Source organism: Sorex araneus, chromosome 8 (genome assembly GCF_027595985.1).
Source record: "Sorex araneus isolate mSorAra2 chromosome 8, mSorAra2.pri, whole genome shotgun sequence".
Taxonomy (NCBI): Eukaryota; Metazoa; Chordata; class Mammalia; order Eulipotyphla; family Soricidae; genus Sorex; species Sorex araneus.
This window is the reverse complement of record NC_073309.1, coordinates 45601656-45629558: the sequence shown is the minus strand read 5'-3', so window position 1 is coordinate 45629558 and position 27903 is coordinate 45601656. Positions and strand designations below refer to the sequence as shown.

General features: G+C 55.5%; 1 protein-coding gene across 2 annotated transcripts; it reads right to left on the bottom strand.

Moving 5' to 3' along the window:
- Positions 1–162: 162 nt before the first annotated feature.
- On the bottom strand, positions 163–26892 carry AXL (AXL receptor tyrosine kinase). Of its 2 annotated transcripts, none has more exons than XM_055146176.1 (20): positions 26592–26892; positions 25015–25237; positions 24637–24737; positions 24099–24278; positions 18251–18331; positions 18018–18133; positions 12528–12738; positions 12110–12249; positions 11425–11575; positions 11192–11218; positions 10134–10269; positions 9809–9900; positions 6692–6787; positions 6489–6566; positions 5937–6029; positions 5372–5493; positions 4389–4498; positions 3055–3214; positions 2506–2642; positions 163–1652 (listed from the first exon to the last, which is right to left on the bottom strand). In XM_055146176.1, the coding sequence occupies exons 1-20, from the start codon at positions 26653–26655 to the stop codon at positions 1298–1300; spliced, it is 2673 nt and encodes an 890-aa protein (XP_055002151.1). In that variant the 5' UTR covers positions 26656–26892; the 3' UTR covers positions 163–1297. The 2 variants fall into 2 exon arrangements, with proteins under 2 accessions (XP_055002151.1, XP_004620830.2); XM_004620773.2 differs by having other exon boundaries at positions 10134–10266.
- Positions 26893–27903: the final 1011 nt, after the last annotated feature.

Below are 27903 nucleotides of genomic sequence, written 5' to 3'. Positions count from 1 at the left end.
TACTCGTGGTGGGACGATATGGGATGCTGGGAATTGAACCTGGGTCAGCTATGTGCAAGGCAAATGCCCTACCCACTGTACTATCGCTCCAGCCCCAAATTCAGACTTTTGGACTAGTCAAAGAACCTAGAGTACCATGGAATGTAACAGAATAAAACGACGTTAGGATCTCAAAGTTTAATTATCTAGAATCTTGCAGTTTGTAGTCTAAAATATAGGGTGCGAGGACTAAGTCTTAAGCTGTAACCCCTTAAAATATTAGACTTTAGAACCCTCATCTTGAAACTTTTAGACTTTTGATGATTCTAGAATTTAACACCTTGGGATCCAAAATCCCATAACAAGAATTTTTAGAACCATAAATACTTAATATAATCTTAATCATAAAGAACCTATAATTGACCACCACTAGAATTTGCAAAGATAAAATTCTCCAAGCCTTATAATCTAGATTTAGACCCTTAAGAATCATACGACATCAAATTTTAGAACATTAGCCCTTAGAACATTCAGACCTAGAACTGTAGCAATTTTTAGAAATGTAGCATCTATACACCCAGGATTCAAGACCTTAGAAAAATAATAATCTAAAATCTCCTGTAACTATAAACCTTAGAACTCTAGGAATATAATTTCATGAGGACGGAGGTGGGGTTGGGTGGTAATCAAAAATCTTAAAACCAGAAAATCTTGAGCCAGAGCATCTCAGCCTTAGACAATTAGGACTTTTTTTTTTTCTTTTTGGGTCACACCCAGCGATGCTCAGGGGTTATTCCTGACTCATATACACTCAGAAATATTACTCCTGGCGGTGCTCGGGGGACCATATGGGATGCTGGGAATCGAACCCGTGTCGGCCGCGTGCAAGGCAAACACCCTACCTGCTGTGCTATTGCTCCAACCCCAGACAATTAGGACTTCTGGGTCTAGAGTCTTAGGACCTTAGAATAAGAGACTTTGGAAATTGGGCAGTTCCTGAGGAACCAAAGATTCCTTGAGACTTAGAACCTTTGAATGGAGATTCTTCGAACTTTAGAATCCAGAACCTTGAAATGTCCGAGTTGGAAGGACGCTGAGGTTGGTCACAGGCCAACCCTTTCTCTTATACAGGCAGGCGCTAAGATGTGGAAGGGAGCAGAATGTGTCTGGGATGAAAGTGGCAGAGTCAGGAAGAGGAGCTGCAGAGGTGGGTGGGGGGAAGAGGTGGAGTTGGAAAGGGGCTGGGGGAGGGGAAAGGCCCCCTACCCCAGTGGCAGTGCCAAGCTTGGGTCTTGAGGAGTCCACGTGCCAAATGATCTCAGACCCCATCCTCCTGTTCTGGGGGTATAGGAGGGGAGTCCCTGTCAGCAGGTAGCATGGGACCAGGGGCCGTAGAAGGGCAGAGGACGTAGCGTCCAGCAGGATGGACTTCAGCCGAGGTGAAACAGTTGCAAGACTCCTTGGGTTCAGGCTGGGTGGGGGGGTCAGCGCCGCCAGCAGCTCCGAGAGGTTCTGAAGGACCCCCGCCCTCATCCATGTTGACGTAGAGGATCTCATCGGGCTCCTGGGCAGGAGGAAGGGCCTTCAGCGTGTTCTCCAGCTCTTCCCGCAGCTCCATAAAACTTGGCCGGTCCCGGGGATTCAGCTCCCAGCACCGAGACATCAGAGCGTACCTAGGACCAAGCAAAGGAAGGGGTGAGAGGCTTAGCGGGGGCTCAGAGGGGTCCTTGAGGTACTCTTTAGAAGGCTTCGGGGTTCTGGGAGTGCAGCGGGGAGGGAGGTGTGGCTGTGGAAGGGAAATCCCTGGGGATTGGGGATTTGCAGGAGTTTCTGAGAATGAGGTGGAGAGTGGGGTCTGGGTACCTACAGGAGCTGGAAAGGGTCTTGGGAAACTTCTCAGTGGAGGACAGATTTTTGTCAGAGCAATTGGGTGTCCAAAACAAAGTGTGGCAGCAGAGCCTAGCTCTGCTGCTCGTAAAGTTGTGTTGGTTCCAAATACAGGCTCAGGGGCCAGAATGATAGTATAGTGGGTAAGGTGCTTGCCTTGCATGAGGCCGACTCAGGTTCGATCCCTGAGGCCTGCCAGGAGTGTTTCCTGAGCATAGAACCAGGAGTAACCCATGAGCACCACTGGGTGTGACCCAAAAAAACTAAAAAAAATAATAAAACAAACACAGGTTCTGAGAGAGAGAGAGAGAGAGAGAGAGAGAGAGAGAGAGAGAGAGAGAGAGAGAGAGAGAGAGAGAACAGTGGACAGCAGGTAGGGCATTTGCGTTGCACAGTGCAGATCTGAGTTCGATCCCCAATACCCTTTATGGGCCCCTAAGGCCAATCAGGAGTGATCCCTGAGCCCAGAGCCAGGAGTCAACCAAAAGCACTGCCAGATGTGGTGCCAAAACAAGCAAAACCAGCTAAGGGATCCGGTGAAGTTTTCCCAGGGTCCTTAACACAGTGGAACTCTGGGTGGGGTGTAATATTTGGCAGTGGATTCATGGGGTTGGGCGGGTTGGGGGGGCCAGTGCTCACAGTCCATCCAGACAGTCCAGCGGCTGCTTCAGGCGGTTCCCCTGGCGCAGGTAATCATAGATCTCGCTGTTCTCCACACCCGGATATGGGGTCTGGCCCCGCGTGGCAATCTCCCACATGGTCACCCCGAAGGACCACTGTGGCATGCAGGGGGGGAGGGAGGATGAGTGGGTCTCTCCTGCCTGATGTTACCCGCCTTCTGGCACACTGGCTCCTGGGACAGCCCTGCTAGGCACCCTCAATGCTCGCAGACATCCATGGCACCAGCACATCCATGGAGGTGACCCCAGACTCACCCATGCACACCCTCGCACATGTCCAGGCCCACACAGCCTGCACCATATGTGCACACACACTACTCAGCTGTCCACCTGCCCGGTACTCAAACACAACAGCTCACCCTCTCACCTGTCCTGGTCCCCTGCATTGTTCACAAACACTTCCCCTCACGTCTCACCTCACCCACTTAGACGAACTCCCCGGGGCAGGTGTGCAGGCCACCCCCTCCCACTGTTGCCCACTCCATTAGGACCCAGAGGGCAGACAGACCACATCGCTTTTGCTGGTGTAGACTCTGTCGGCCAGACTTTCGATGGCAATCCACTTGACCGGCATCTTGGCAATGCGCCCCTGGCGGTAGTAGTCTCCGTTGTAGATCTTCTTGGAGAGCCCAAAGTCGGCCACGCACACAGACATGTTTTCATTCAGCCTGCAGGAATGGATGGTGGGGAAGAGCAGAGGGTAATGGTTCAGGCCCCCTCCTCCAGGAAGTTTGCCTAGACTCTTAGGCAGGTCATGACCTCCTATCCTGACTGGTGGGCCCCAAGGAAACAGCCTTCCCTCTTATTCCTGCCATAAAATAAGACCCAGACAAGTAATTATGGAGGGGACTCCCAGTTTTGACTTTTTACCAGACTCTAATGTCTTTCCTTTCGTCTTTGATTCTTTTTTTTTTTTGCTTTTTTTTGGGGTCACACTTGGTGATGCTCAGGGGTTACTCTTGGCTTTACACTCCAGAAGTATTCCTGGCAGTGTTCGGGGGACCATGTGAGATGCTGGGAATTGAACCCAGTTGACCGCATACAAGGCAAACAGCCTACCCGCTGTGCTATCGCTCCGGCCTCTTGTGTTTGATTCTTTCATTTTGTTGAACAGTGTTTTGTAAAGTTCAGATTTGGAAAAGCCATTCACACACACTGTCCTGGGTTCCAACCCAGATGCCAAAAACCAAACCAAAACCAAAAACACACCCACATAATCAGCACCCAGATTAGGCTCGAGAGATAGTCAAGAGCTAAGGTGCATGTCTTTTTTTTCCCCTGTTTTGGTCGCACGTGGTGATGCTCGGGGGCTACTCCTGGTTCGTGCACTCAGAAATTACTCCTGGAGGTACTCGGGGGACCATATGGGATGCTGGGACTCGAATCCGGGTCGGCCGCGTGCAAGGCAAATGCCCTCCCCACTGTGCTATTGCTCCAGCCCCTAAGGTGCATGTCTTGAAGTTGGCTGATGATTAGGGTTTGAGTCCCAGCACTACACAATCTCTGAGCATTGCCCGAGTGTGGTCCTGGAGACCCCTGAGCACTGCTGACATGGCTCCCAGGAGTTCCTTTACCTCAAAGCTTAAACAGCACTGCAATCTCAGGCCCTCCCATGGAACCACCAGTCTGGTTAGCCAAGACTCACAGGTGTGCCCCCTCCTCCAGGAAGCCCTCCCAACACCCTTGCTGGCCTATCTCTCCCTGTCCTGAATTCTGACCTGCCTCCAAGGATTCTGTGAGTTGAATGCTCCCCACTTGTATCCTATTTCCTGGGAGATGTAGGGAATCTGGCAAGAGGATCTGGGGCAGAGAGCCTGGGGAAGGGGGACCCCTGCAACTCACATGCAGTTCCTGGCAGCCAGGTCCCGGTGGATAAACCTCTTGGTGCTCAGATACTCCATGCCACTGGCGATGTCGGCCATAAACTTCACCAGCATCTGTGTGGGCAGGAACTGGAGGGGGGGCGAGGCAGCAGGAAATAGGGGTGAGTCGAGTCCCTGAGCTCCATCCCTCGTCCCATCCTCCTCCCTTTCTCATGTGTGCCCAGCTCTACCTCGTGCTTTCCCACGGCTCAGAGCACTGAGGCCAACTCCATTCCCACAGGTCCCCCAGTCCCTCCTGCCCTCCTGGCCTGCTCAGATGGGCTGCTCCAGCCGTGGCACAGGATGCCCCCACGGGCCTCCGTTCTGACCATCAGGCAAGCCCAGCTCCTTCATGCCCAGATGGCCGTGCCTACTCCTGCCTGTGGCTACCCTCAGGGCAGCCCTGCCCATTAGCCCCCCCTCCCCCCACCTGCCTCCTTCTCATTCCTTCCTCTCGTTCACTGGCCTTCCTCTGGAGCCCTGAATCGTCTTGGTTAGCTACCAATTTGGATTTTTTGTTTGTTTGTTTTGCTACTTTGGGTCACACCAGCTCTGCACTCAGTGCTCAGAGGATCATATGGGATGCTGAGGATTGAACACAGGTCAGCTGTGTGCAAGGCAAACGCCCGACCCACTGTACTACTGTTGCAACCCCTTAATTTGGGATATTTATTTACTTATTTTGGAGCCACTCCCAACTCTGTGCTTGGGGGTATCTCCTGGCAGTGCTCGGGGACTGAGCCGGGGTGGGCAGCAGGCAAGACCAACCCCCTGTACTATCTCTCTGGCTGTGGGGAATGGCTTTGTTTATTTGTATGCATCTTGCCCCGCCTTGTCATCTGGGCAGACAGCTCCGGGAGAGCAAAGTCAGGGCCATCCTGGTCTTCCCAGGGTCTGAGCAGCGCCACATACCCGCTAACGGCTCAGCTCGTCCCTGGGGACCCATCACTTTATTGCCCTCACCACTGGCTGGTCCCCGAGGCGAGAGTAGAGGAGGAAACTGTGAAGATCTCCGTGCTTCATGAAGGGGAGGATGACCACGGGCGCCGGGAAGCCTTCCCGTTCCGAACCCTGGAAACAGACACCTAAACCCCACCCCGCCCCCCGCCCCAGCAGTCAGATCACAATCATCCCACTGGAAACCACCCCTCCCCCATTCTCTTGCGGGGGGGCGGGGTGCCCACACCTTTCTGGCTTCCACTTTAGTGGGGACGGGGGTAGGTGGGGAGGGGATGGCAAAGACCATTCAGAAAAGCCATTTCCAGTCTGGTTCCCAGGGATGGTTCCCGGGCCCTCCTGGGGGACCTTAGCTATTTCTGGAAAGGTCAGAGGTCACATTCCAAACTGAGGGAGAGAAGCTGGGGGCTGGGGGTGGGGAGGGTGCAGACTTTGAAGGCTGGGGGGAGCCTGGAGGTCTAATCCTGGGATCTGGATCTTGCCAATCCTCTCCTTGCTGAGGCTCCCACAGACACTCCACCCTCTGCTTTGTCCCTTCTACCGCCCACCCCCCCACCCCCTGCCTCCTTACCAATGAGTCTCATGACATTGGGGTGGTCGAATTCTTTCATGCAGACGGCTTCACTTAGGAAATCCTCCAGCTCAGACCTGGTGCAGATGGCAACTGGGGGAAGCAGGGAGGTGCATGAGGCAGTATCCCTTCACACCCCAGCAGGGCAGGGGTGGGGGGCTGCCTCACAGTATATGCAGTGAACTTGGACTATGACTGCATTCTTGGTGTCCTCAGAGAGGTTGGGAGCCAGTCTGGGGTGACACAATCCAGCAAGTCCAGGACCAAGTTCTTTTCACACAGGGGACATGCATTGGGGGCTGGGGGGTGGGGTGGGGAGCGTGGTCAGTCTGGGGCCGGAGAAGAGCAGGATGATTCTTTCTGAATCATAGGCCTGGAAAGCTCATCCATTCACTCATTCTTGAGCACCTGCTGTATAGCCTATGTCCCGGGAGCAAGCGCCAAAGTTCCTGGTGTGCTAATTAGTTGCCAGCGCTCTGTCTCTGAGGGGGGCTTGGTAAGGAGGAGAGTTTGTAGGGTTGTTGGGGTCCCCCACCCTGTGTGCAGACTCACTCTTCATTGTCTTCACAGCCACTTTGAGGATGGAGTCGTCCTGGTTGAGCTGACCCTCCATCACAGCTCCAAACTCTCCTGGGAGGATGCGGAGAGAATGGGGGTCTCAGGAGGACGCCTATATCAGGCTTGCAGGGAGGGTGGGTGGGGCAGGGTAGCTCTAGGGGGTGGGGTAAGGGGTGCAAGCTGGGACCGCCACTCACCTTCCCCCAGGGTCTTGCCCAGGGCCACCTTGTGCCGATCCACCATCACGTCCCGCAGCTTCTCCTTCAGCTCCTCGCTGATACCCAGGTTGTTCACTGAAGGGGAGCAGGGGATGTGTTCAGGGCCAACACTGTGGTGACAAGTGCCACTTAAGGTGCCAGACCCGTTATCAAACATGGAAAGCGGGCCAGGGAGATAATCCAATGGGCTGAGCCTAAGCCAGATCCACATATGCAGCCCACAAGCAGGAGCAACTCCTGAGCACGGAGTCCAGAGTAGCTCTCAAACTCAAAGCCAAACCCCAGCATGGAAAGGCTTCTGTCGGGGTCAGAGCAATAGTATAGCAGGGAGGGTGTTTGCCTTGCACATGGCTGACGTAGGTCCCATTCCCAGCATTCCATAGGATCCTCTGAGCACTGCCAGGAGTAATTCCTGAGTGCAGAGCCAGGAGTAACTCCTGAGCATCGCCAAGTGTGACCCCAAAAGTCAAAACAACAACAACAAAAGATCTTTGCCTTGCATGCAGCCAGCCCAGGGTCATTTTGTAGCACTGCAGGATCCCTGAGATTTGCTAGGAATGACCACCAGAAGCTCCAGGAGAAGCCTCCCCAACCCTAAGCATCACCGGGTGTGGTCCCCAGGAAAAAAATATAGGTCCTACTCCCAGCACACTCTCGCCCGCCCTAAGCACACCCCTACTTGCCCCAGGTCCCCCTCGAATCGCTCTGAATCTTCCTCTAGAGCAGCAACTTGAATTAAAGCTTGCAAGTTTGCCTTGCCTTCCTCCATGGGCACCCCAATGGGTTAAAATTCTTTTAAACCTGTTATAAAAAAGATTTTTGGGCCGGAGTGACAGTAAAGTGGGTAGGGTGTTTGCCTTCCACACAGACGACCCGGGCTCAACTCCCGGCATTCCATATAGTTCCTCGAGCACTGCCAGGAGTAATTCCTGAGTGCCAGGAGTAACCCCTGACCATCACCAGGTGTGACTCCAAAAAGAAAAAAAAAGAGAGAGAGAGATTTTCGAAGAATAGGTTAGAGAGTTAGCTCAGGACTTAAGGTGCTCGCCTTGCACACAACAGACCCTGGTTCTACCCCCAACACTGCAGAGAGCCCCCTAAATACTGCCAGGACTTATCCATGAGTGCAGGGTGAGGAAGCCCTGAGCACCGCCCTGTGTTGCCTCCCAGCAGAGAAAAAGAGATTTTGAAGGGCCCCAGGGTGCTCAGCGCTCTAGCACATTTTTCAGCTGTCAAGCTTGAATTTTAGTCCTCAGTGCTCTCTGCCCTACAACTTCTTGTCTGCCTTTGGGATTCTGGGTGCCACAGCAACTGCGACCCCCCAGTGAGCCCCACAACCAAATGTGTGGGACCTGGTCATTGATGTAACAGACATAATGGTGAGTAAATAATACGATTCTTATTACTTTACAATTTCAATAGGGGAGTAAGATTCTACCACACCTGGCAGGGCTCAGGGGTCACTCCTGGAGGGTCTCTAGGGGGCCATATGTAGTGCTGGGGATTGAACCCAACGTGTTGGCTAGATGCTTGGTGAGCACCTTCTCTGCTGTACTATCTCTCCGGCCCTCGGATAAATATTTCAAACTGAGGAACACACTTCATCGGGGTAATGACATCATATGCGAGGGAAACCTTTGGAAAACTCTGTGGAACACCCATGAGAGAACAAGAGCAGAGGCCAAATAATGTCTTGGTTTTGTTACAAAAATGCTGTGACCTTCTGCGCAGGAGTGCGCAGGTCGCAGGGACCTCTGGGGACATCCGGGGACACGAGGCACAACTGCTGCTCCAGATTATCCCGTTGAATTGCGGCTTCCCCTCTTTTAGTCCAATAAATGTTTTCCCCAGCTGCTTCCAACATCTCCCCAGGGTGCTGATGGTCTTTTCACCGTGTGCCAGGAAAATCAAACTCTGTCCCTTTTCTTTTCCTTTTTTATTTGTTTCAGGGTTTTTTTTTGGGGGGGTGGGGTGGGAGGGCACCATATCCAGTGATGCTCAGGTATTATGCCTGGCTCTGTGCTCAGGATCACTCCTAGTGGGTATAGGGGACCATATGGGATGCCAGGGATCAAACCTGGGTCAGTCATGTGCAAGGCAAGAGCCCTACCCGCTGGACTATAGCTCCAAACCCTGTTTGTTTTGGGGGGAACAACACCTGATGGTGCTCAGGGTTTACTCCTGTCTCTGCACTTAGAAATCACTCCTGGTGGTCTTGGGGAACATAGGAAGTGCTGAGGATTCAACCCAGGTGGGCTACATGCAAAAAAAATGCTCTGGACCACAGTATCTTATTTGTGGTTGAACAGTAGGGGGAACTACAAAGTCACCCAACTCTTGGGACTGTGATGAGGATTAAATTAAGTGATCAATGTAGAGCACTGAGAATAGCTTCCACTATGTTTGAAATTCTAGGGCAGCTCCTGGCAGTCTCATCATCATTAACCTTATCACCAGCAAATCTCAACACTATCTCATCAAAATCATTAGTCAATATCACCTCATCATCCTCCTCAGTCATGCAATCTCAGCCTCAACTCAACAGCATCTCATCATCGTCAGTCAATTTTGTTTCATAATCAAAGCTCAATACTAGCTCATCATCACTCCAGTCAATATTATCTCAGCATCAGCATCATTGTCAATATCATCTCAGTATCAGCATCACTGGTCAATATCATCTCAGCGTCAGCATCACTGGTCAATATCATCTCAGTATCAGCATCATTGTCAATATCATCTCAGCATCAGCATGGCTAGTTAATATCATCTCAGCATCAGCATGGCTAGTCAATATCATCTCAGCATCAGCATGGCTAGTCAATATCATCTCAGCCTCAGCATCATTTTTATTGTCATCATGTTCATCATCAAGCATATGATGCCATTATTATGATTACATAGTTCTCCAAGCCCACGGCTCTGAGGTTTGATATTTCTAAGATTTACTGTGTCTAAGACCCTACTGGTCAAAAGTTTCAGGTGGTCCCACCTTTCTGCTGTACTTAGGGTATACAGTACTAACAATCGAGTCCTCCCCAGCCTTGAGAAACTTTTGATTCCAGCAGGCACAAATCTCTACTGGGATTCACTTACAGGTGGCTTCAGTGGTCCGACGACTGTAGGACTTTCGGACGCGGTACCTGACCACCAGCTCGCCCCTTTCCACGGTTGGTTCAAACACCTCTCTGTGGGAATGGAGATGAGGTGAGAGTAAGGCAGAGCCATGTGGTACCCTCCTTCCCACAGCAGTGAAAGTGCCATCTTGGCCCCATGCCCAGCTTCTCCTCTTCTGTTTGCCAAATGGGTCCTAGCAGTTCTGCTCTTTATTTTCTCCCACACTCTTGCCCTCATTCTGATTCCTCCTGCACCAGCCTCCTCCCAGTCTCCCGGCCTAACCGCCCATGGAATCCCAGCTCACCCATAGCGCGTCTCCTTCTTCCGCCGGTGCATGAGGAACAGGGCCAGAATAAGAACACATGCAGCGGCCACAACTGCTCCCAGCAGTACATACCACCAGGGCCACGAGAAGGCAGGGGCTGGGGGTTCACTCACTGCTAGGGAGTTATGGGGGATAGTTAATGCCCAAGGTTCTGCATCCAGTTCCCTGGGACCCAAGAGGCAGACATATTTGACGAGACATGTGCATCTAAATATTGAGGTGTCTGGACTGTGTAGAATGTGCAAGGGAGGCAAAAGAACGTGCAACAGTGTTCAGTGCTAGGAGGGCATGAGGCGTATCAGAGGATGACAAGCTCTGGTAAATATTTGACAGGGGGATGGATAATTCGCTTATCCATCCCCCTACCTACCCACTATTTTTTCATCCACCTTCACCACTGTCCATCCACCATTCATCCACTTATCCATTCCCCATCTACCACTCATCCATCCAACCATCCACCAATTCCTCCACTTACCCACCCATCTGTTCACCTATTTCTTCATTGAGCCATCCACCAACCCATCCCTCCACCTATCTATCCACTGAGATATCCACCCATCTCTCCATCCATTATCTGACTGATCCACCCACCTATCCTTCCATCTATGTTTATACGCACCATCCATCCATCCATCCATCCATCCATCCATCCATCCATCCATCCATCCATCCATCCATCAACCCATTTATCCATTTCTTCACCCATTCATTCATCCATCCATCCATTAACCCACCCAGCTATTCTTCCATCTCTTTACCCACCCATCTATCCACCCATCCATCCATTCACCCATCCAATGATCCATCTATCCACCCATCCATCTATCCTATTCAACCATCTATCATTCATTTGCTACCTGTGATGTGCTAATGCCCATCAAGCATTCCAACAAATACCCCCACAAACCTACAGATGGGGGATTAGTGTGAAGGGTGTGAGAAGCCTGAGGGCATTATACAAAGGGTTTGCCTGTGAGGATGCTTGCTGGGTGCTGAGGGAGGCGAGGGAGGAGTGGCGGTGAGTGAGCCCTTACCCAGCTGGTGGATGGACTGTTCTTGGCCTGTGAGGAGAAAGGACAGCAGGGCACATGCTCAGAGAGGGCCAGGCTGGCGTCACCCAGGGAGCAAGAGTGAGGCTCACAGCAGGTGCAAGGTGGGAGGTGGGGTGGGGGTGGGGGGCTGGAGCAAGGGCACTGCCTGGAACAGGGCTTCCAGGAGAGCGTGGGGGGAGGGGGAGGGGAGGGGCCAAGCAGGGCTTTGGGGTTACCTGGCTGCCAGGGCTCCAGGGGCACAGGGAGGCTCCAGGGCCCATCCCCGGCGGCGGTGTAGGCTGCCACACACACCGTCAGGTTGGGCACAGTCCCATCCCCCTGCAGCTCCAGAGTCACCTCCTGCTTTAGCCCTATGTCCATGAGCACCTAGGATGTCCAGAGGCAGCATCAGCCGGGGCCCCCAGCTTGGACGCTTCACCCTTCACTCTGGGCCTTAGCATCCCTCCTCCTCCAGCCCCTCACCCACACCTCTTCCTGTCTCCAGCTCTCACCCGCCCTCCCATGCTTTCATCTCCCACCTGCATCCTGGGACCTCTGATGATGTCAGTTGCGCCTGTGCTGGCACCCATCAGTGTCCTTCCCTGTTCCCGGGGCTGTGTGCAGTATGGCTTACAAGCCCCCACCTCTGTGAACCCCCCCAATCCCACCTGCTTGCTCGGAGTCCTGTGCCTCTAGGAAAAGGGACATTTCCCACAGGCCACATTTCCCATATGTGACTTGGATGAATCTAACAGCCTGTTGGCATATAGGGATTGAAAAGAGGGACCATGCCCTGTCCCCTCCCCAGGCCCCAGCCCAGCTCACCAGGCCCTAGGTGGGGACATTGCATGCTCCCAACCCGCAATGTTGCCCTGTCCCTAACCATTCCCCCGCCCCCCTGCCCCAGCCAGCAGCACCCACCTCAGGGGTGTCCTGGCCTCGATAGGCCAGCCGGTACCCTAAAAGGGTGCCCTGCAGGGGCGCCCTGGGCTGCTGCCATAGCACGAGGACCTGGCTTCCATTCCGCCTGGCGCTAACGTTCTCAGGGGGGCCCAGGGGCGCTGGAGGACAGGGAAGAGGGGAAGTTGGCACATCCACCTCTTCTTGCCCCTTACCCCTGTTCCCGGGAGGCCAGGGTGGGGAGCCAAGGGTGTGCACGTGGGCATTTCGTGCCAGCCCTGAGGCAGAAGCTGAGGCAGGAGGTTGGGGGTGAAACTGCCATGCCAAGGGTGGGCGAGTCACACAGGGTGCACAGGGGAGAGGAGACCCCGGAGGTGGCACTGGTGTAGGCGACATGCAGTGGAGGGGATGCCCACCCCACCTTCCAGCCGTATCTTACCTCCCTGGGGCGTGACCACAGGCAGCCAGTGTGTCCAGGGGGAGAGGCCCTGGGCGCTGCTGCAGGCCACCCGCAGGTGGTAGGGGGTGTGCGGGCGCAGGCTCCCCAGCCGCATGCGGTGAGGGGGCACCGACGCTTCCAGGCTCAGGGGCTCCTCAGGGGGGTCCGGCTCTCCCAGCCAGACGCCCACCCCATCATCCGAGAGCACAGCCTGGGGAGGGAGCAGAGGGTGTCAGGACTTGCCACTTGTCCCCACGCGATCACGCAGCCCTGCGTGTGTGTGCTTGTGTTTCTGTGTGTGATTGTGTGTGTGGTTGCGTGTGACTGTGTGTGACTTATGTGATTGGGTGATTGCATGTGTGTTGCAACATCTTGTTTTGGATGATGGTTTCATGAGTGAAGGTGATGGATATTAAGAATGCTATTTATCATCTTTTTTTTTTTTTTTGCTTTTTGGGTCACACCCAGCGATGCTCAGGGGTTACTCCTGGCTTTGCACTCAGGAATTGCTCCTGGCAGTGCTTGGGGGACCATATGGGATGCCGGGGATCGAACCCGGGTCGGCTGCATGCAAGGCAAACGCCCTACTCGATGTGCTATCGCTCCGGCCCCGCTATTTATCGTCTTTGAAAAAGAAAAGAAAAGCCAGAGAGACAGGACATCAGGGAAGGCACTTGCACTGCCTGTGGCCAGCCTGGGCTCGATTCCTGGGGCCCCATCGGGTCTCCTGAGCCTTCTAGGAGTGACCCCTGAGCACAGCCAGATGTGGCCCCCAAACAGAGCGTGGGCCCAAGAGATAGAGGTTAAAGGGTTAAGGCGCTTGCCTTGCTTGCCGCTAACCCTGGTTAGGTTCCAGGCGAGCATCATTAGGACTTATCCCTGAGCACCGCCGGGTGTGGCCCAATAATAATAAAAAAATAAAACCTTTTTTGGGCTGGAGAGCTAGATCAGGGGTTAAGGTACCTGCCTTGCACAGGCCTGACCCCTGTTAGTCCCCAGAACAACAGGGGCCCCTGAGCATGGCCGCCCCTGAGCACCACTGAGGGAGAGGGGAGGAACTGGGTAATCTCTGGCAGAGCCCGAGCAGCACCATATCCTTGAATCCTTGCACTGAACCACCCAGCCACCGCAGGGAGGTGCAGGGGTTGGCCCCTGCAGACCTCATGGGACACCTCATGGAAGGCTTACAGCCCTAGGGGGAAAGAAAAGTCCTTTATAAGTCTAAACGAGTTCAACTGTTATGATTATCCCCATTATACAGATGAAGACAACTGAGGCTTGGATGATGTAATCACTGGCCTGAGGTCACAAGTTTGTCACTTATAAAACTGGGACCTCGGGGCTAGAGCAATAGCACAGCTGGCCGGGCCCTTGCCTTGCAGGCAGCTGACGTGGGTTCTATCCCTGGCATCCCCTAGGGTCCCTCAATCACTGCCAGGAGTGATTCCTGAGTGCAGAGCCAGGAGTAAGTCCTGAGCACTGCCAGGTGTGTCCCCCAAAGACTTGCACCCCAGCCAGTCTCCAAAACCTTTGCCGTATTTCTAGCGAGCTGCCCAAGAAACTGTTGTAGGAACGAGAGCTCATACCTGTGCAGAGGCGGTTGCTGTGGTACAGAGGAACTGCTAGGCTGGATGACTCCAGCTGTAAAGGCAGTGTCTCCTACCCCATTCCCTACCCTCGTGCCTCAGTTTCCTTATCTGTGAAATGGGACCCCATGGGTGGCTCCCCACTTGGTGGGCCGGACAGGGCAGATTCTTAACCCAGCTAATGCCTGCCTGGGTGCCTGAGGGGAGTTTGCCCTTTGTATTTTGTGTGTGTTTGCAGATTGCCTGGCAACACGTGCCCAACTCTGCACACCAGTGCCTGGAGGCACAGGCTGGCACAGGCTGGCACAGCACCTGGTCTCCAGGAATGGCACGTTCAGGGCTTCTGACACAGCTGGGAGCATATAGGTCCTGTCCTGCCCCTGGGAACCACAGCCCCACAACTCAGGGGTGCTCTCTTCACCCTGGGTTGCAACTGGGATGCCCCAATGTGCTGCCACAGAGGGTCACGTGCTCCCCGCTGAAGTGTGTGGACTCTGAAGCCAGACGCCCTGGTCCAAGTACTGCCTTGGCTATGATTCGCTGTGTGACTGAGAGTAAGTGTTTTAACTTCTCTGAGCCTAGGTTTCTGTCTCTGGAAAAAGGCATCTGCCAGTACTCATCAGACAGGAGGCCAGGTTTCAGGGTGCAATGCATGCAGGCCAGTGTGTGGGTCCATGTAGAGCTCCCATTTTTCAGTGCCAATTCTGCACCCAGCACTCTCTCTCTCTCTCTCCATCTTTCTCTCTTTCTCTTTCTTTCTTTCTTTCTTTCTTTCTTTCTTTCTTTCTTTCTTTCTTTCTTTCTTTCTTTCTTTCTTTCTTTCTTTCTTTCTTTCTTTCTTTCTTTCTTTCTTTCTTTCTTTGTGTGGAGCCACACCTGGTGGTGCTCAGGGCTTACTCCTGGCTCTCTGCTCAGGGGTCACACCTGGCAGTGCTTGGGGGGGGACCCTATGGGATCCTGGGGCTAAAATCTGGGCTGACTACACTTGAGGCAAATACTTTCCCTGCTGTTCTATCACTCTGGACCCTCGATTTCTTTTGTCATTTCCACGTTGCACACAAGGAAACAGAGGCCCAGAGAGGTTCAGGAGCTTGTGTAAACTCACAGAGCCCCCACACCAGTAAAAGCCTGTGGACAGGACGGGCAGTGAGTAGAGAGCAGGCTGGTGGGGCTGTGTCCATGACTATTCTCTGACCTGTACTGACACGCAGGAAGGGGAACCTCAGCTGGGTCCAGGGGACACCGGACAGTCAGGCTGCCAGCTCCCCGTGCCCACTGTCCACTTCTCCTTTGTCTAGAACAGCTCTCATCCTTCCAGCGCCAGGCACAGCAGGAAGTGAGATCCAGAGGAGGAAGAAGACGCACTTCTGTTTTCTTGGGGACACTGAGCATTTGTGGGTTAGGGGGTACAGTTGAAGTCTGACCTGCGTCTCCCATCCTGGGATGGAGGCTGTTGGGCAGGTTTTCACTGTGGGGAATGGTAGACGCCCCATGCTCCAAGCCTCCCTGCCTCCCCACCCTGCTGCCAGGGCTTAGCTGTGTTGCGCGGGATGCCAGGCGCAGCCCTGTGTGAGTACTGGAGACATACTGCTCTCATCTGTCCCGTAGGCAGTGACGGCTATTGAACATCGTCTGGGTTTGGTAGGTTCAAATCCTCTCAGGCAAGTGACTTAACCACCCTCAGTCTTCATTTCCTCATCTGGAAAATGGGTGCAAATCTGGACCCCCTCCCACTTCACAAACATGGGGGGACATGGATTAAGCTCTAATACAACACTGTTCAGAACAGAGTTGTTATCCCCAGAAGTCAGTCATGGTTAAAAAAATTATTTTTGGAGGGGGTTTCTCAAGCAGCATTCAGGATCCTGGGGACCACTGCTGGCAACAGTTGGTCAGTCAGGCTGGAGCAGGGCAGTATTGGGGCCATGCAGAGCCAGATTCCAAAAAATTTTTAGGGGACTGACCGGAGTGATAGAACAACATGTAGGGCACTTGTCTTGCATAGGGCCAACCTGGGTTTGATCCTCACATCCCATAAAATCAAAAGAGAGAGAGAAAGAGAGAAGGAAAGAAAAGAAGGCAGGCAGGCAGGCAGGAAGGAAGGAAGGAAGGAAGGAAGGAAGGAAGGAAGGTGGGGTTGGAGCAATAGTAGACTGGGTAGGGTGTTGCCTTGCACAAGGCAGATCCAGGTTTGTTCCCTGGCATCTCATATGGTCCCCTGAGCACCACCAGGAGTAATTCTGAGTGCAGAGCCAGGGTAATCCCTGAGCATTGCTGGGTATGATCCCCAAAGCTTAAAAAAATAATATAGGTAGAAAAAGGCGATGGAGCCATAGCACAGGGTGTAGGGCATTTGCTTTGCACGTGGCTGACCTGGGTTAGATTCCCAGCATCCCATATGGTCCCCTGAGCACCACCAGGGGTAATTCCTGAGTGCAGAGCCAGGAGTGATGCCTGTGACCCAAAAAGAAGAAAATATAGGTTAAAAAAAAGAAAGTAGATGGGGCTGGAGTGATAGCACAGCGGGTAGGGCGTTTGCCTTGCACGCGGCCAACCCGGGTTCGAATCCCAGCATCCCATATGGTCCCCTGAGCACTGCCAGGGGTAATTCCTGAGTGCAGAGCCAGGAGTAACCCCTGTGCATCGCCAGGTGTGACCCAAAAAGAAAAAAAAAAAAAAAAAAAAAAAGAAAGTAGGGAAAGAAGGAGGGAAGAAAGTGAGAAAAAGAGAAATAAAAAGAGCAAGGAGCTGGAGAGAGAGTATAGAAGGTAGGGTGCTTTGACCGAGTTGACCCAAGTTCGATCCTGGCTTTCCATATATTTCCTCTGAGTCCTGCCAGGAGTGATTCCTTAATGCAGAGCCATGAGTAAGCCCCAAGCACCACCAGGTGTGCCCCCAAAAGACACCCAAAAAAAGAAGAGCAGGTGGAGCCAGAGCAATAGTCAGTGGGAGGGTGTTTGCCTTGTATGTGGCAGACCTGGGTTTGATCTCTGGCATCCCATATGGTCCTCTGAGCACCACCAGAAGTGATTCCTGAGTGCAGAGCCAGGAGGAACTCCTGAGCATCGCTGGGTGTGACCCAAAAAGCCAAAAATATAAAAAATAAAAAGCAAGTAAGAGAGAAAAGAGAGAGAAGAAGAAAAGAGAAAGAATAAAAAAAGAGGAAGGAAGGGAGAAAAAGGAAGAGAAAAAAGGGAGAACGGAAGAGAAAAAGAAAGAGCTAGAGGGGCTGAAGCAATAGTACAGCGGGGAGGGCATTTGCCTTGCACGTGGCTGACCCAGATTTGATCCCCGGCATCCCATATGGTCCCCCAAGCACCACCAGAAGTAATTCCTGAGTGCAGAGCCAGGAGTAACCCCTGAGCATTGCTGGGTGTGACCCAAAAAGGAAAAAAAAAAAGAAGAAAGAGCCAGAGAGAAGGAAGGAAGGGAGGGATGGAGGGCGGGAGGGAATGGGGGAGAGTCATAGTCCATCATCTGTGTCCTCTCATTGAACCCTCCATGTGTCCATTTTACAATTCTCTCACTGAGGGGCTGGAGCAATAGCACAGTGGAAGGGCGTTTGCCTTGCACGCGGCAGATCCAGGTTCGATTTCCAGCATCCCATATGGTTCCACAGCACTGCCAGGAGTGACTCCTGAGTGCAGAGCCAGGAGTAACCCCTGTGCACTGCTGTGTGTGACCCAAAAAAGCAAAAAGAAAAAAATTGGGTTGCCCATTACAATTCTCTCACTGAGACCCAGAGTCTTTCTTCCACCTGCCCAAGTATCTGGAATTTGAACCCAGGCTTGATTCTTTGGCATCTCAAAGCACCAGGGCCGGAAGTCTAGAGACAGGAGGAAAAACTGGTAGCTATGGACAGAAGGCCAGCTAAAGTTGAGGGGAGCAGAACCTGGGGTCTTACCTGCAGGGTGCAGTGGGTGAGAGGGTAGATGCCGCTCAGGCCTGGGGTCCAAGCCACCTCCAGCTCGGTGGGCTGGCTGGAAACCACGTGGAGGTCGTGTGGCCGCTGGGGAAGCACTGTGAACAGGAGACGGCGGTGACCCTGGGGCCGCTGCCCTAGCTCTGCCCTTGACCCTTCACCTACACCCTCTGACCCCCCCCCCACGCCTGTTCTCCACGCCCCTTTCCTGTCACCTGTGATGGTGGCTGTGCGCGATGTGGTGACACCCTTGGCATTATGGGCTTCGCAGGAGAATGAAGACGTCTTGTTCAGACCTGGGGATTCACGAGAAGGGGTCAGAGGGGGTCAGGGGCCCTGAGCTGGAATTGCCTGATGAGCAGCAAGGGCCATATGATGGGAGGGCAAAGGCGCTGGGAAGGCAGACCACAGTGCAACACCCTGACACACACATAAACAGATATACAAACACACTTACATACACAGAAGAGACACGAACACACGCTTGGAAAAACAGAAACAGACACATACTCCTATATAAAAGTACCCCTCACCCCCACAAACTACCTGGACATACACAGAAACACACCCAGGGACTAGAGCAATAGTACAGCGGGGAGGGCACTTGCCTTGCACGCAGCCAGCCTGGGTTCTATTCCAGGCACCCTGTACGGTCCCCAGAGCACCACTAGGAGTGAGTGCAGAGCCAGGAGTCAGACCTGAGCACTGCCAGGTGTGTCCCCGAAACAAAACACAAAGGAAAGAAGCCGCCCAGAACATTTGCAGAATTGCACCACCAGTAAACTCACAGACTCCACTAAGAATCAAGCCCAGGAGGTTGGGGTTGAATTTCATGCAGAGTTTGCTCCATTGTCAGCATGGCCCCTCCCAGCCTATCCCCTGCTGGCTGCCTCGCTTTGCTGGTTGCCCTCCCAACCCCCACTCCAGCACCCTGGCCTCCTGCATCTTGGGTTTTCTGGAACGCAAGCCTTCAGCTCCCCATTCCTAGGGGAGCCACTTTGTCCTCTGTTGCCTCCGCTGGAAGCATCTCCCTGGTGTTGGACACCCGCCACCTCCACCGCCTCCACATGGGCTCTGGTCATTCTGTCCCAGGACATCTGCCCCTCAGGCCATCACCCGTTACACAGTTTCCAGGCGTCCCGCTGTCAAGGTCACTGACAGGCGAGCGGCATGGGTGACCGGGGCCAGCTTTCCGCTTGCTTTGGTCTCTGACCTTGGCTCTCGAGGATCAGGGTACATAGTGTGTCATCTGCCCTAGGCACAAGTGGGCGCAAACTTCGGGGTGTCTACGTGAGCAGAAACTGGATTGTGTGAGGGCCGGCAGGGCAGCTCCACAAGGGGAGTATGGGCAGTATAAACTCATGAAGGGGGACCAGTGTTAATCCCTGGTCCCATATGCTTGCCGGGGCACTGAGCATGGAAGAACAGTCCCTGAGTACAACCTGATGTGCCCCAGGATGAAGAAGAAGAAGGAGGAGGAGGAGGAGGAGGAGAGGGAGGAGGAGGAGGACAACTGAGAGTTGAAAGTAGGTTAAGGGATATACATGATAACCTTCCAATATCTGTATTGCATACCATAATGCCCAAAAAGGGAGGGCGAGAGCGAAAGTGATGGAAAGTGAGAGTGATGGAGAGTGAGAGTGATTGAGTGAGAGGGAGAGGGAGTGAGATAGAGAAGAAAAGTGGGAAGGGGGGCAGGAGGGAAACTGGGGACATTGGTGGTAGAAAATGTACACTGGTGAAGGGATGGGTGTTGGAACATTGTATGACTGAAACCCAATCATGAACAACCTTGTAACTGTATCTCCTGGTGATTCAATTAAAAAAAAAGGGGGCTATTGGACCAGAATGATGGTATAATGGGGAGGGCGCTTGCCTTGCATGCTGCCAACCTGGGTTCTATCCCCAGCATCCCATAGAGACTCCAAGCCACAGAGTGATTCCTGAGGGCAGAGCCACGAGTAACCCCTGAGCATCACTGGGTGTGGCCCCAAAACAGAACAAAATAAGTGACATCTGATTACTGAGCTCTCTTGCTGGCTTCTGTGAGCTGAATGAGTGCTTTGGAAGGTCTGGGCTGGGCTTCACCCCTTCCCGGCACTCCCCCCTCCCCACTGGGCTTCACCCCTTCCGGGCACTCCCCCCTCCCGGGGTGGCAGACGCACTGACTCACGCACAAAGGTAGAGACAAGCGCGTGAGACAGACACACCCGGCGGGGCACACGCGGACCCATGCGGGCTGGCCTGCAGCGCCGGCCGCCTTTCATGTTGATGCACTTCGGCGTTTGTCTGGGGACGCTGCTGGTTCCCGCTTCCCCGCCAGCACCGAGTTTCCTTTTGGGGGAGGCCGAGGGAGTGGACTGAGGGGTAGGGCCGGCAGGAAGAGGGTAGGCAGGGCCGCGCTGCTGCCAGGCCCCGCACGCAGTGCCCTGCCAAGGTCAGGTTGCCCGCGCAGCCCCCGCGGGCGGCCCAGGACAGGCGCTGGCGGCTCCAGCTCTGCCTGGGGGGCGCGGGGAGCCGTGGGGGGCGCGGAGGAGGAGCCAGGGGAGGCGCGAGGAGCCAGGGTCTCGGGGAAGAGCCATGGGGGGCGCGTAGGAGGAGCGTGGGGGGCGCGGGGAGCCGGGTTCACCCAGGAGGAGCCTGGAGGGTGGCGCGGGACCCCGGGGTTACCCATGAGGAGCGCGGACTTTGGAGCCGGTCCGCTTGCTCCACTGGCTCCAACCGCAGCATTCCCGCCCCCGCGTGAGTCACCGCCGTCCCCTCCCCCGAGGGACGACCCACCCCACCCGGGGCCCTCTGGAGGCGAGCACCTTGAGGGAGGGCAAAGCGTGGGACCCCCCTTCTCTCCCGCGGGCGCTCCCCCACGAGGCTGGAGCGCGCTCAGGCCAGATGTGCTTTCCAGATGTTCCTGGGCCTCCCGCCTGCGGCGCCCTCCCCCCTTTTCCTTTTTCCAGGGACTGAGCAGGACGAGGGAGAGAGGCGCCGCCCTGACTCACACAGAAGCACAAACAGCCAAATTCCTGGACATGGCCTCTTCCCCCTCCCCCCATCACCGCGGGGGCGGGATGGGAGGGAGGGGGGGCTGACAGGCACAAACCCAAAAAGGCCTGCCCTGAGCGAGCACCCGCTGTCCAGACGGCGCCCTGAATCCGCAGGGACACCCACATCCACACACCAAGGGCTGACAGGTGGCAGGAAAAGCCATCAGGCGCCCTCGCATGCACTTGCACTCACACACACACACACACACACACACATACACACACTCTCATGAACATGCACACACATGCACGCACACTCTCACGAACACGCACACACAGTCACACATGTTCACACACATGTTCACAAACTCACATATGTACGCATATACAAACACACATTGGCACATACACACTTGACACATTCAAACGTGCCAATGCCAGCTGCTCTAGTGGGCAGGCACTGCCACCCCCTGCATCGCAAGCCTCACATCCTGAGTGACCAGCACGCCTGCAGGCAAGGCTGGACCCACAGACAGCAGCAGAGAAGGCTGAGGCGGGCTCTTTGGCCGCTCACTTGACCTAGCCTCTTCCGCTCCAGCCCAGCTGGACACAGGTTGCCTCACTCCCCCTCACTGCTGGCCATGAGCCCCTGGGACATGGTGCCAGATGCACACCCCCACCTCCCGCAGAACGGCACACACCTCAAGTTCCGGTGCAAAGAAGCAGTGGGCGCCAACGTCCCCAGGGAAATGCAGGCCCCCCATACTGAGGGGGGATACAGATCCCCCCACCCACATACACATATATACAGATACAGGAGTTCATGTGAGGGTCACCATTCACATGTGATTCCCATGATGCCAACCCAGGTTACTCGAGGGGCTCGAACAAACAAAATGGTCTGTCCCCTTGGGCACAATCTGGCTTTACCAGGGATCAGAGCCCCCATTAAGACACATTTCTGACCAGAAACGCTGCTTCTCTTTGTCAAGTAGCCATGACTCCCCCCAGCTGCACCTCACACTGTCATACTGCCATTCCCTCCACACATACACACATAACAATAGCGTGCGGGCACACACACACACACACACAAACACACACTTGGGGCCCTGAGTTCATCCCCAGCTCCAGCTATACAAGGATATAAAAATAAAGACCCATGAGCTGGAGTGAAAGTGCAACAGTTAGGGCACCTGCCTGCATGTGCCCTACCAGGGTTAAATCTGTCCCATATGGTCCCCTGAACACAGCCAAGAATAATTCCTGAGTGCAGAGCCAGGAGTGACCCCTGAATATTCCTGAGCCTGACCCCAAAATGACCAAAAAAATGACCCAGGGACCGGAGAGGTAGTGCAGCAGGGAGGGGTTTTGCCTGGCATGAGGCTGATCTGAATTTGAGCCTCAGAATCCCATATGGTACCCCGAGTCTTGTCAGGAGTAATCCCTGAGTTACAGAGCCAGGAATAAGCCCTGAGCACCACTGGATGAGACCTCACCCCCTCACCCCTCACCCCCCAAAAAAAAAGAAACCAAAAGACCCAATGCACAACAACATACATGCCATATACACCAGTTGGACAGATCCCTGAGATGACACACACGTATGACAACCACACACACTGGTCCTCAATCAGACAGTCTGGAGGCCAGAGCAATAGTACAGCGGGTAGGGTGCTAGCCTTGCACGTGGCCAACCCCGGTTTGATCCCTAACATCCCGTATGGCCTCTGAGCCTGCCAGGAGTAATCTCTGAGCTCCAAGACAGGAAGGAGTAAATCTAACAACCAAAACTCCCCAAGTGAAAACAAACAACAGGCAACCTGGAACAAAGAGGGTCCTACCGTTTCCCACCACACCACCCGCACACAGCTCCAGAGGCACAAGGGACACCCCCCCACACACACCATGCCCACAGGAGCACCCTGTGGTGGGCATCACACTAGATCCTTTCACCCCTGGGTGCCCCCTTTGTCCTGCCCAGATTGGTGGGGTGGGGGGTGGGGGACTTTCCCTTCACCCTCCCTAGCTCTGAATCCAGGGTCCTGGAGCTGAGTCAGACACTCGGCTTCTGGCCTGAGTCATCCCACCTCTGGGGGCTGCTCACCACCACTTCCCTGCACACTCAGGGGCCCCGGAATGCTGGGAATGTGGGTCCCTCCCTTCCCCCCACTGCACCCTCTGTCCAGAGTCCCCTCCCTGACCCAGCAGATGGACACAGCAGGTCGGGGACCAGCCTCCTTCCTCTGTCTCCCTGTCAGTTCCTCTTTCTCTCCTTCCTCAGCTCTGCCTTTAGACTAGGACGGGTCCCCAGGCTGGCTCCTACCTTATCTGTTCCCAAGGGGATTCTCATCCTAAGGGGGTGGCTGTTGTCCTGTTCCTCCACCCCACCCCCCACCTGTTGGGACTGTGCTCTGTTCTCTCTTTAGAAGTTGCTGCCCTTCTTTTTTGCCTTCTGCCTCCCCCCATTTCTCGGTCCCATCAGCCCCACCTGGAGTGGCACCCCCTGGGGGGCAGAGTCAAGGCGGGTCTGGTGTGGGGGGAGGTGGAAGGGCACGCGAGTCCTGTGAGGTCAAGGGCAGACAAAGGGCATGAGGCCCACTCACGCTTGAGCCATGGAACAGCTCACAGGAAACCGAGCACAAAGAATCCCTTTCAGAGATGCTGCTGAATGGAAGGAGCGAGAGGGACAGAGGGACAGGGACAGACACACAGAGAGACGCAGGACAAAGACTCGGAGGGAGGGGCTAGGCAGAGGACAGGGTGAAGGCCCTGGCCTGGTACATGGCTGACCCTGATTTGATCTCTGTCTGGCACCACATCTGGTACCCTGAGCCTCACAAGGAGCAATCCCTGAACCCAGAGGGAGAAATAAGCACTGCTGCGTGTTCCTGTCCCCCAAACAAGGAACAGAGAGGAACCGAAGCCTGGGAACAAAGGTACAAGGACAGGGTGACAGACAAGCACAAAAGCTTCCCTGGCTGCCCACTGCTGTCCTGCCGAGCCCTTGATACCAGACTGAACCGTCCGTCCGTTTATCTAGCCCTTGTCTGCTTCCATCTGTCCATCCTGCAGGACTCACCGGGAAGGTGCAGCGTGTACTGGGGGCCGGACCCAGGCGCAGGGGGCAGGAGGACTGTGGCGTCCTGGAACCAGCGGAGATCCACGGGCTCGGGGGGCCCCTGGGCCTCGCAGCTCAGATTGAAGGGGGTGTTGGCGACCACCGCCCTGTCCTCCGGCTCCTCCAGGAAGTAAGGCAAGCCTGGGATGGGGAGGCAGTGACAGTGGCTGGGACCTTTCTGAGCCCCCCCTGAAGTTGACTCAGGGTCCCCCCAGGGAACCCTCCAGGATTCTCCATCCCACAGTGGGGCCCCAGGCCAGGACAGAGAGGGTTACATGGTGCCTCTGAGGTCCAGAATGTTCTCTCCCAAGCACGCCTGCCTTGGGGCAACCAACAGACAGACCTCCGGCCCCCAAGACGCTCAGCTTCTCTAGCACATGAATCCCTGTCCCACCCCTTCCTAGTCATTTAGCAGCCCCTCACTCCTGACCCCTGCCACTTCTGACATTCCTAAACTGTCTTGGGGGGGACGCTCCCAATCCCCCGGTCCCAGGCTCACCCTCCAGTCCCACGTAGCCAGGCTGGGACACAAACGTCTTCCCACCCAGGACCACAGCGCACCGGTACCAGCCTGCATCTGAGATCTGCAACGAGGAGATTCTGGGGGGCCAGAGAGGGACACAGTTTCGGTGGGTTATTGGAACTGGGGGTCAGCCGCAGGGAGACTAGTTAGTGAGAACCTGGGGGTGTTGCAATGAACCTGACCTTACGGATAAGGAGAGAAAAGGGCAACCCAGGGGCATCATAGGTGCCCAGAGTGGCCACTGTGCTCCCAGCCCAGCTTCCCAGCCAGGAAGGCTCTGACCCGGAAACTATCCATGAGGTGTGTGTGTGGGGGGCGCCTAACAGGATTAGGCCGGAGCAGGGGGGCTCGCACCGGAGCTGGCTGACCACCTTCCAGTCGTCCTGCCCGTCCTCGCCCAGGGGCACCTGCGTCTGGGTGCTGTCCGCCAGCTCCAGGACCTGCCCGTCCCGAAGCCACATCACCTCTGGGGGCTCCTCCTGCACCTGGAGTTCGCACCGAAGGGAGCCCATGAGGCCCCGGGCCCCTGTGACATTCCCGGGACTCCTCACAAAGGGGTTTCCTCCAGCCTGTGCGCCTGCAGGGAGAAGGAGCCGTTAGCTCTGAGCCCCCCTCCCCAATCCCTCAGCCCTACCCGCCGGCACCCACAACTGTGGCCTCAGTCAGTGTGGGCGGCTATGGAAAGGCCCAGAGTCTCCCTGGGGGACTGGGGCCGGGAGACTCCAGCCTTCATCTGTCTGTGCCTCTGCCTGCCCATCCTTCCACATATCTGTCCCTCCCTCCCTCACTCCATCCTTCCGTCCCTACATCTGTCCTTCCACCTGTCCATACCTCTGTCTCTTCATCCATCCGCCCGTTTGTCCCTCCGTCAGTCCATCTATCCATCCATCCATCCATCCATCCATCCATCCATCCATCCATCCATCCTTCTGTCCCTCCATCTGCTCATCCTTCATCCCCCCTCCTCCATCCCTTCATCCCGCCCTCCATCCATACCTCTGTCCCTCTATCTGTCCTTCCTTCCCTCCCTCCCTCCATCCTCCGTTTCTCCATCCCTTCATCTGTCCTTCCCTCCTTCTCTCCGTCCTTCCAGCCGTTGGTTGGGAAACAGGCCGGGACCTGGCCGCCTCCCACGCCCTGCACTGCCCCTGCTCTCTGGGCCTCCCCGGGGGTCTCCAGGGACTTTATCCAGCAGACTGGGGGATGGCGGGGAAGAAACTGGGGCGCAGCGGGGTGGGAGAACAGAGTCAGCTGGGAAGAGAAGCCAGAGAATGCCTGGGACGCAGAGACCCACCCAGAGACAGAGAAAGGAACAGTGAGGGCGGGGGGGAAACGACAAGAGAGAGAGAGAGAGAGAGAGAGAGAGAGAGAGAGAGAGACAGAGAGAGAGAGAGAGAGAGAGAGACAGAGACAGAGACAGAGAGACAGAGAGAGACAGAGATGCAGGGAGGGACACAGAGACAGGGAGAGACAGAGACATAGACGGCAGGACAGAGAGAAAGCGGGGAGATCCGCAGAGGCGGAAGCTGGAAGCAGCCGGGCTGGGTCCAGACAGGGACAGGCAGTGGGGGGCAGGCACGAGAGTGTGTGTGTGTGGGGGGGGCAGGTAGAGACCAGCTTTCCTCCGTGGGCTCCCGTGAGGGGCCTCCTCTGGATCTGAGGGATTCTTTCTAGAAGATTCTGGTCTGAGAATCCCGCCTGCTCTGCGCCGGTTGAACTGAAGTTGGTGCCCACCCTGTCCTGTCCTGTCTGTCCATCTGTCCGTCCCTCTCCTCCTGGTGCCTCTTGGCACATCCTTCCTTTCCTGGCCCCCTGTTGATTCCCTCAGTGTCCGGCTTCTTCTCCCTTGTCCCCGGAGGGAGCTCCGGAGGCGCCCCCACACCTGCCATCCCTCCCTCCGCCCACTCACCCCAGCCCCCCCCATCACTCACCCCAGGGGGCTGCACACCCCCAGCAGCTCAGCACCAAGCACCAGGCCAGCACGTCCCTGCCCATCCTCGGCACCGCAGCCGATGCCAAACTTTCTGCCGAAGTTGCTGGGCAGCCCGAGGCGGGAGGGGGCAGGGCCGGGACAGCCCGGCCCTCCCCCCAGCTCTGGGCTCCGGGAATTGGCACTGCCCGCCGGGCACTGCGGGGTGGGGGGGAGGCTCACTCTCAAGGCTCTGCTCCCCGCTTCCCGCTCCCTAGTGCTCTGCTGCCCGGGCCCAGCTCGGGGCTTCACAACTCTCACCCCGCCCCTGCCTCTCCCCCACTCCACTCCTGCCTCCGCCCACCGGCCAGGCCTGGAGCCTAAGGGGCCACCTGGACGTGGAAGGGTTAACCGGGAGAGTTGAGGACCAGCCCCGTCTTAAAGGGGCCCTGGAGGGGAGGTGGCAGAGAGGGGGTAGGGGCTGCTGGTGGCAGCACCCCTAATTCAGAGGCTGTGAGCCTCCAGCTGGCTCTGGGCTGGGCGCTGTCCCTCCAGGCTGTCTGGGTGTCTGGTAAACATTCCTCCCCAGCTCCGCTCCCCTCTCTGCCCCAGCAACCAACGCCCCCTTGCTGCCTCCACCCCCAGCCCTGTCGGCCAGCCCCCAGCAGGCCCCATCCTGGGCTCTCACTCCCCCTCATGCTCATAGCCTCTCGTGAACACAAAGACACACAGACACACAGGACACGCACACTTGCGCGTGCACTCACAGACACACACGCACACACAGTCACAGACACACACGCACACACCAAACACAGACACACACACAGACGCACATGTACATAGACACACGCACACGCAGACACACACATATACACACAGAGACCCGTATACACACACACAGACACAAACACACACAAGCACGCACTGACTGGAGGCCGGACAGGCAGAGACACGCAGGCCCTGCCATCCATGGACACTCACAGACAAGCCGGGTCAGGAAGCCCATTCCAGGAGAAACCTCAGGAATGAGGGGGGACATTGCCTAGTGGTGGGCATCTCTGGGTTCCCTAGGAAGTCTCAGACAAAAAGCACCACCACGGCAGGGGGGACCAGAGACTGCCCAGACCTATATGGGACCCCACTCCACATAGGTGGGGCTCAGCCAGGGACCTTGCCTATAAGAGGGGACAGACTCAGCAGGCCCTCTGGCCCCTGTCCAGCAGCTGACCTTGCGGGGCCTCTGTATCTTATTTGTTTGCTGGGCACTTCCTTTGCTTCCGGGGGTGGGACTGTGTTTCCCTGAGAGCTCGTGGATCCACAGATACTGTGCA

What these genes read in the sequence shown, in the direction of transcription:
- AXL (XM_055146176.1), bottom strand. Translation starts at nt 26,655, where the DNA reads ATGGGCAGGGACGTGCTGGCCTGGTGCTTGGTGCTGAGCTGCTGGGGG. An exon ending in GGGGTGTGCAGCCCCCTGGG is followed by an intron (nt 25,238 to 26,591) that starts GTGAGTGATGGG and finishes TTCTCCCTGCAG; the next exon opens with GCGCACAGGCTGGAGGAAAC. An exon ending in GGCTGTGAAGACAATGAAGA is followed by an intron (nt 6,030 to 6,488) that starts GTGAGTCTGCAC and finishes TGCTTCCCCCAG; the next exon opens with TTGCCATCTGCACCAGGTCT.